At 41.3% G+C, this 9429-nt stretch overlaps 1 protein-coding gene across 1 annotated transcript; it reads right to left on the bottom strand.

The window, feature by feature from the left end:
* Positions 1-3113: 3113 nt before the first annotated feature.
* LOC309962938 (gamma-crystallin F-like) lies at positions 3114-5296 on the bottom strand (the record flags this gene model as incomplete). The annotated part of the gene is made up of 2 exons (XM_082841049.1): positions 3114-3386; positions 5174-5296. The coding sequence occupies 2 exons, from the start codon at positions 5294-5296 to the stop codon at positions 3114-3116; spliced, it is 396 nt and encodes a 131-aa protein (XP_082697175.1).
* Between the last annotated feature and the right edge of the window lie 4133 nt (positions 5297-9429).

Here is a 9429-nt window from a genome sequence, read left to right as displayed (position 1 = left end):
AAATAATTGCATGTCAGAACAAACATCCTGGAAACTTTCCATTGGCCTCATCTTGTTAAAAAAAAAAGTACTTGAACTGAGTGTTGAAAACCAGCCCCTGATTTAAAACAGAAAAAAAGTTTCCCTTTTTGATATGTCTTTTTCTTTGCCTTTATTCTATTAGCATTTTGTTCACAAAGAACAGCATACAATATTCAGGTTTTCTGCTGCGCATGTTAATAACTAGTTCATGGATTATCCAAATTCTCTAGGTTTTATTTTTCAAATTCCACAAAACGCTACTCTCATTGAACTATTTGACAAATATTTTCAAGTGTTTCTGCAAAATATCAAGGCTTGCATCCTGAAGGGAAAATCTCTCCCTTTGAATTACTCTATAACTGAAATTCGGGACGTAACTGTCATCCCATATTTGGAGCAAGAATTTATTCTTTGTACCTAGCAAAAGCCCATGGATGTGTCAGGACCATTAATAAGGCAGGAAGCATCCCTCTTATTTTATTATCCTTCCTCCCGGACCATATATACATCCTTTAAATTTCAGGGATTATCAAATTGAACTCCATCTTATCTGATTTTTTTCAATAGTTGAAAAAGTAGAGTAAACACATAGATGGAAAAGAAAACCCCTGTGTATGAATGAGACCTGGTGTCCTCTTGTTGAATATTTGCAATCTGAACTCTATGCACAATACCCTACATAACCTTTTTTAAAAAGAATTGTACAGCCTGTATTCAGCTGCAATTCCTCTTGACATTCCAGCATTGGATGACAGTGGCTTCCAGAACATTCAACTATTCTTTCTCACTTTCCATTGTACTTATCATTTTTTATCTCTTCAGCAGTTTCCTGTCTTTTTCTCATCATTACATCTCTTAAAAAATCTGGTTGTTCTAAATACTAGCATGTGATGTCGCTCAACAATGGTTATTAATATATTGATTTGGCCAGAGTAGTTAAAGAGTCAAAGATGAATATTTTTAGCCAGTTATTTTTCAAGCTCTTTATAAAATCTATAACAATGACAACAGTGTTTGAAAAGTTAGGGGAGGGAAACATGGCAGTTTCCAGAATGAAAATGCTATAAATGAAGGGCCATGCCTGGACAGGGAGAGGGAGAGGAGGGAAAATTAGCTGAGGAAAGCAGCGACTTGTATCTATAGAAGGTCGGGTAACTCACATGTGTTGTTGAAACTTCAAATTCAGTGTAGTTAATGGAACACCCATATGATGAGACAAGATGGGGACCCACTCCCCCACTGCCTCAGTCAGTGATAGGTGAAAATTATAATTTCACTGAGTATCTCCTCATAAGGCAATGGATGTCCAATGACTATGCAACACTTAAACATGTTCTCTGCCATCTCCTAATTTTTAGGATTTCATATAACTCAAGTATCAGACTGAGCTGTATCTGCATACAAATTACGACTCACCTTTTTAGCCTGGGGGTCCGATCAATAGAATTATAAAAAGAGGCATAAAGGTAATCTTAATTTTTCTAGTAAGCAAATTAAAATAGTTAAAAGAAACAAGTAAAATCAACTTTAATAACAGATTTTATTAAACCTAATATATCCAATATATTATCAGTTCAACATTACATTAATTTGAAAAACATTCAGATATTTTCCTTTCTACTTTTCATACTAAGTCTTTGAAATCTGGTGTGTGTTTTACACTTATGACACATCTTCATTTGGACTTAGCCAAATGAAGTCTAGCCAAATAGAGTCATGTGATAGTGACTACTGTATTAGCACAGATCTAAATGTCCTTAGAGCTTCTTCAAATATTTTGTAATGTGCGTGTGTGTTAGGAAAGTAATATGTTAAATAATTTGACTACTTTATTCCTATAATATTTGGGATTTCGGAAACAACTTATTTCTTAGCTGCTAGATATGTATTATTTTCAAGTAGAAAATAATTTGCAGTGGTTCTTTCCTAATCATGGCCATTCAGCTCACCAAGAACTTATTTCACCAAGAGGTTGCCATTTTCACAATTAAGTCAAACCCCTAAACTGGGAAGTAATTTGTTTTTTCTCAATTATGTGTAAACATCTGAAATCAAGAAGTCTAGTATTTTCAATTAAAGAAAATCTAGTAGGGTAATAGAACACCTACTTAGATTTCATTTGATAAACTTCATCTCCCTGCAAAGAAATTTTGAATTCAATTAAATGATTAGTTCCCACATTACCTTTTTCTTTCTTGGTGCTATGATTACTATCAAATGTTGATTCATGAGCTAGAGGTAATCAAAATTGATCCAAGTCTGGTGACAGTATCAGCATAGCCAATAGTAGATTTAAGAACTTTGCCTGATTGTATGTTATTTTCTGGATCATGTACCTTATGTCTTTACTTCTGTCCCACTGTGCTCATTTTGATCAGTGCACACTACCTGAATGCTTTGTACCTCCCTTAAGTAGAAAAATGTTTGGAAGAGTCCTTTGGGCTGTTCATTAAGGTGGCACTTGATTCTTATACTTGTGCTCTGGATACGCATATATTAGTAAACCTATTCAGGCAGTCACATGTATTCACACCGAAGATATGTCAGACACATCTGTCTCTATCTAACTCTGTCTCCCTCTGCAATTTCACTTAGCCATCTTACTGAATGCAAACTCCAAAAGGGAATTCTCCTAAGAAAAGGGTACTAAAAAGGTGACCAGCTGTTTCACCAGCAAGCTTACAGAACAGTTTTCTAGAAACTATTATACGATATGCAAAGCTAAAATGTGTGATTTTAAAATAATAAGTCATTTAATCCACACCACAAACTTATGAAATGAAGAGTACTACTACACCGAGTTTTACAAATTAGGAAACTGAGGCACAGAAATGCTAAGTAACTTGCCGACCACCTAAATCTAGTAAGTGGATGTGGACCCAGGCATTCTGGCTCCAGAGCCTGTCCTCTCAACTGCTACCCCACACCACCCTTTCCACTGACACTTGTAAGAAAATGCACATTATTCCGTTTTATTTTTGCTGAGCCCTTCCAAGGAGTCTGAAAGGAAGAGAGGACCACGTTACTGCATCAAACACACAGGAAATATTTTATTAGCTTTTAGATGGAAAAAAGGATAGAGTAAAAATATTTCAGTAGAAATCCACGGCCCTTCTCAGAGAGCCCACTCTGGCATCCAGGGCCCCCCAGTCGTGGTAGTGCCTGTAGTCCCCCGGCCTCACTAGGTACTGCCGCCCGCGGTAGTTGGGCATCTCATAGAGGACCCACCAGCCCTCCAGCACGTGAAGGGAGCGGATCTCATTGAAGTGGAAGAGGTCGCGGAGCGAGGAGCAGTCTTCCGTGAGCTCCACCATCTGGCCTCGGTAGTCCTCTCGCTCGTACATCCTCAGCCGGTGGGAGCTGGTCTGGGTTCAGCAATCAGCAGATGGGAAGGGTCAGAAAACCTAGCCTTTAGCAACCAATCACTCACACCGCCGAGGGAATGGGCATTTTTTAAAAATCTTTTCTATATCAAAGATGACAAATTAAAAAGACAACCAACACCAGGGCCACTGGGTATAGTTGGGTAGATTGCACACTGCAAAACTGAAGAGGGGGCCATTCACATAGATCAAGATATTCATGGTGCTCCATAGTTTTCTAGGGCCGCAACCTACATGAATCATATTTAGTACCTACTTAGTACCATTCTTAAGTGACAATTTTTATATATAATTTGTGCTCTCTCCTTTATAGACTTACGGTAGTCTGGAGCTCTCCTTGGAGGATATAAAAATAATTAGATATTAAAATAAAAAGGCAAATCTATCCCTGGCAAAAGGCATTATTTTGGAACGCCATAGCATTAGAAGAGGCTGGGAAGAGAGGAAGTCGAATTGCTTTCCCCGAAGTGAAGCACAGGAGGTGGCAGTCCAGCCCAGGCAACTCCTTAATCCCTTCCTTTCTGCTTTGAGTCCTGCTATTCTAAAATCCCGAGAAGCAAGAGCCATCGTAACGATTAGGTTTCAGTTCTCACCTCTAATATATGGTCTGGCAAAACACTTTTAGGTAATTAATAAAAATAGAAGCTCAAGATCATGAAGGAGGCCTGTCTAGATCAATAGATTATAAAACCTTTAGAAAAATGTAAGGGCAGGCTGTCAGTCCTGGGCAAATCCTGTCTGTCTCTTCCTGAGTACTTGTTCTTTTATCTGCTTGTTCCTTCCCAGCAGGTACCCACTCAATTCCTTCTTCCTTCTTCCACCATTAAATCCTCATTAGGAAAGGTTCTCATAAGCAGTTCATTCTGAGGTATAAAAAACTGCTAATAAGGTATCTTCCATGGTTTGCAAAAGACTCACGTGTGCGTTATCTAATTTGATCTTCACAACAGCCTGACACACGTGGAGCAGCCATTCTAAGTCTTTTCTTCTTTTAAGAGAAACTAATGACTAGAGCTTTCAGGCTGTAATCAAAGAGTCAGGGAAAGTAAAAGTCCAGATTTCCAGGCTCCTAATGCCAGTCTGGGTCCTATCAAGGCTTTCAACCCTCTGAGGGGGTTTCAAATTTCCCCAGAGTGGTACATTTTCCATAGGACTCTGTCATAGGCAAACAAAAGCCTCCCTAACTGTGGAATTCCAGGCTGCTCAGGCTTTACTTGGGTAGCAGTGGGCTTTGCAGGTGCTACTAGAATCACATTGTTGGTTGTTTGTTTTGCCTAATCAAAAAGCAGAACTTGAGGGACACTTGATATTCATAATGGTTAATATTTGGAGGAGGGGGTAGTTTGCCAGGTGCTGGGCAATCTCCTTTTGACCTCATCACAGCTCGATGAACCAACTGCCCTTATTAACCCCGCTTTACAGATGAGGAAGGAGAGAAGTAGCCCAGTAACTAGCCTAAGGGCACCTGGGTGTGAGGAGTTCACCTGTTGCTTATTCCTCAGCGGTGGCACAGACGCTCTAAACTAATGCCGTGCACCACTTTTGCCCAGTAGAGGTGAGCTTAATTTTAGCAAAGGAGAATACAATTTCAATTAAGAGCATTGCATCGCTCAATTTTTCGGTGGAAAGAAACCTTAAAGACATTAATAAAGGGAAAGAGAACCCGGTTAGAGCCAGCAAAAGAAGGCCACCGTCGTGCAGCCTGACCACTGTGTCTGGAGCACTGGTGTGACCCGAGGGCACGGCAGGCCCAGGGGAACCGGACTCACGTGGGGGATGAGGCGGCAGGAGCGGACGGAGTCGTTGAGGCCCATCCACTGCTGGTAGTCGGGGTAGTCGCCGCGCCGCAGGAAGTACTGGCAGCCCGAGTAGTCGGGCTGCTCGTAGAGCATCCAGCAGCCGCTGTCCACCCGGATGGAGTTGCAGCGGCCGAAGCAGGGCTGCAGGTTGGCGTGGTCGCTGCTGCACTCGTAGTGGCGGCCCTGGAAGCCCCGGTCCTCGTAGAAGGTGATCTGCAGGGAAGGGAAGGACAGGGCTCAGAGGCCTGGGCTCCAGCCCGGCTGCGGGCCCCTCCCGCCGGCGTGGGGCTCACCTTCCCCATGGCTGCTGGATGCGGGGATGCGAGTTCAGTGCGGTGGGGCGGGCGCGCGGGTCTATATAGCAGGAGGGCTGCTGCGTTGGCAGGAACGACACAAAAGGGGCCCCCGCGTGAGGAGGATTTCCTCTCTCTCTTCTATATAATGACGGCGGGGGTGGGCGGGGGACTTATTGTATGTTTTCTCTTAGACTCTCCAGAGCTTTCGAACTGATGACCCGCGTAAAACTGTCACTTGGTGCCTCTGGGGCCTTTAAATGAAGCCTATTCAGGAGATTGGAAGCGAGCAAAAGCGCCTAACGGGGTTAATGCTTGTAATGAAATATTTTTTAACCTTTTTGAATTTCGAAATGATCTCTTTTTGAGGAACAACACCGGGTAGTGACCGGGTCAGAGGTCAGGATGGGCTCCAGCGGGAGGCGTTTAGATGAGAGAGCATTTCCTTGGTGTGAGGATGTGGGACGTGGGATGCACCTGCCTTCTCCGCAGGACATCTGAAGGAGGATGGGATTCTCCTCTAAGAGAACCTCCTACCAGCCTCCCCGCTGATGAGCGGGTGCAGCAGACAACACACCGGAGGAAAGGTGATGAGGGTTGGACCCCGAGGAAGCCCTCTTTAAGCACCTGGCTCGGCTCTGCTCCCTGGAGACTGGACCAGGGCCGACTCCAGACTCAGCTGCTGCCTCCGGCCCACCAGCAAGAAGCCCGCAACTTTGGAGTTCATGAGGGGACTCATGGGTGGTTGTTAGTCACAGGTAAATTTCTAGTTAATAGTTTTGCTCAGTGCTAAGCTTATTTGTTTGGATCTAGCTACTGACAAATGCAAGTTAACCTGCAGGTGTAACAAAGTTTTAAATGCCACCATTTTGCAAAGCTTCTGCCTTCTCTGCCTTCCCCAGCCCTGGGCAAACCCTGAGCACTCGTTAGTTAAGGCTCTGACTCCAGGGGCTGCAGGTTTCCTCCCTGCCCTCAAAGTCCCCCTTTCCTCCCCTCACCCCCAGCAGCTCCTGGTGCCCTACTCTCTTTAGAGCAGGCTTTCTCAACCTCAGTTCTACTGTGACATTTCAGGCTGAAAAACTCTCTCTTGTGGGGGGCTGTTCTGTACATTGTAGGATATTTAACAACATCCTGTCCACTACCCACTAGATGCCAGCAGCACCCGCTTCCTTCCTCCCCAAGTTATGACAACCAAAAGTGTGTTCAGATATTTCCAAAAGCCTCCACGGGGGACAAAATCAATCCCTGTTGAAAACCACTGATCTAAAAGTGCTGGCCATATACCTGGCATTCTCACCAGCAGTTACCCCACTGCGTTAATGAGATCATTTGCAGGCTGTGTTTGTGGAACTGCAGAAATTCCTCAGAGATGCTCTGGGGCCACTCAAAGAGCAAAGAGGAGGGAAAAAGGGAGTGTGCCTTTCTTATACCCTACTTTAACCAGAGCGTTTCCACTTGTACCTGTTTTATATAAAACCTTGTTTGAAAACAGGGTTTTATCACTAGATGATGATAATTAAAAAAATAAATTTGAAGACCATTGGTTTAAGGTATTGTGATTCTCATAATGCCCTTCAAAATACAAATATTTTACCTACTAACCACAGTACATAATGAAATTGTTTTCCCTTTACAGATCAGTGTAGATGAGTTTCCCAGGACAGCTTGCTAATTTCTTGTGAAAAGATCTTGAGAGAACAAAACACAGCCCTGATAAGTCCTGATGTGATAGAGTCTGGAAACATTGGATCATGGTACTAGGCCAAAGAGAAAAAGAATGAGATGGATATCACATGGAAAGTTCAGAGGTTAGTCTGTGAACAGTGCACTGGGGAAGTGGGGCTGTGAAGAGCTGGCAAAGAGAATGCACTAAAACTGGGCTTTGACAAATTCACAAATTCACAATCTGGTCTAGAAGCTGCAGTTTGGGGCTCTAATCTTCATCTGAAGATTAACGTAGAGTTTTATTGTTTTGTTTTGTTTTTTTTAGATCGTTGAGGATTAGTGCAGTTATTCATGATCCTTTTTTAATTTCACCATTACCCTCAATCTTCTAACTTGCTGAGTTTAGTGCTGAGTAGATTTCTTCTTAAGTAAAACTTTTCAGGAGACTGAAAATGGATAGCATCAATTTGTATTAGTTAGGAAATCATGGGGAAAGATTTTAGTACTGTATGAACAGAAAAAGACAAGTAGTATAGAGACACTGGGCACAGAGGTTAGCTAGAATATAGTCTGTTCTTATCCTGTGTACTCCAAATGTGCTTACTAAGGCATTTAAGATTTTTATTGAAGCTCTTGCGTAAAAATAGCAACAACAACAGTCTTTTAGAAAATAATGCAGGGTAAAGTGGGGAATTGAAGGACTGTCAAATAAAGCATGTAATACTAAGTATGTTGGCAAGAAAATGTGAAAAACTTGAATCACCAGAGTCTGTCTTCTAAAGGTTTTCCCAAAATGATGTGGCAAACTTTCTTCCAGTTGACTTATTATTTGAACCTTTTGATCAATGTTTATTTTCCCAAGATATGTGTATCAAATAATGAATTTCCTAGTAATTGTATTCTTTCTTGAAGTATTTTTAAGGCATCCTGAGAATAAAATATTATTACTTAAAGCCAACAAATTATATTTTTACTCTAAATCATATACTATACCATGAAGTTCTGCAATTGAGTTTGTTTCAATCAAAAGCAGCTGCAATTCCCTAACACTGGTCACAGAAAGGTACCAAGGTTCTCAAGGGAGCTAAGTATATATATGCAAAGCATTATTAGCCTGAGATATTAATCAGTTGAAGCAAAGGAAACTTTCCATCACAATTGTCTTCTATCAAGGCGTTACAAACCAGCTGCATATTTAGTATGAGAATATTTGCTTTTTTAAAAAATATCTTTATTGGAGTATAATTGCTTTACAATGGTGTGTTAGTTTCTGCTGTATAACAGAGTGAATCAGCTGTACGTATACATATATCCCCATATCCCCTCCCTCTTGCGTCTCCCCCCTACCCTCCATATCCCACCCCTCTAGGTGGTCACAAAGCACCTGATCTCCCTGTGCTATGTGGCTGCTTCCCACTAGCCATCTATTTTACATTTGGTAGTGTATATATGTCCATGCCATGCTCTCACTTCATCCCAGCTTACCCTTCAACCTCCCCGTGTCCTCAAGTACATTCTCTATGTCTGTGTCATTATTATTATTTTTTTTAGATTCTATATATATGTGTTAGCATACAGTATTTGTTTTTCTGTTTCTGACTTACTTCACTCTGTATGACAGACTCTAGGTCCATCTACCTCACTACAAATAACTCAATTCCATTTCTTTTTATGGCTGAGTTATATTCCATTGTATATATGTGCCACATCTTCTTTATCCATTCATCTGTCAATGGACACTTAGGTTGCTTCCATGTCCTGGCTATTGTAAATTGAGCTGCAGTGAACATTGTGGTACATGACTCTTTTTGAATTATGGTTTTCTCAGGGTATATGCCCAGTAGTGGGATTGCTGGGTCATATGGTAGTTCTATTTTTAGTTTTTTAAGGAACCTCCATACTGTTCTCCATAGTGGCTGTATCAATTTACATTCCCACGAGCAGTGCAGGAGGGTTCCCTTTTCTCCACACCCTCTCCAGCATTTAGAATATTTGCTTTGAATAAATTTATAGCATTCATGTTAAGAGCAGAAAATAATTTGAAGGCAATTCATGCTTGATCAATTTGTGAGAGCAGCTGTGAAATGCAGACTGTAAAAAACATGTATAAATTATCTGCTCTTTATGTCAGCATGCTAAGATAAATGCTAAAAATGAAATAAAGTTTCTAATTTCAAGGCAATAAGAAGAAGAAAGAAGAAGTACATTGCATCATATGGATTTTAAGTTATTCAAATTCTACATACATCTGTGATAAAATATATATTT

This window comes from Leucopleurus acutus, assembly GCF_964270905.1.
Source record: "Leucopleurus acutus genome assembly, chromosome: 6".
Classification (NCBI taxonomy): Eukaryota; Metazoa; Chordata; class Mammalia; order Artiodactyla; family Delphinidae; genus Leucopleurus; species Leucopleurus acutus.
Note: the sequence above shows the minus strand (reverse complement) of the source record. Positions and strands in the feature narration are given on the sequence as shown.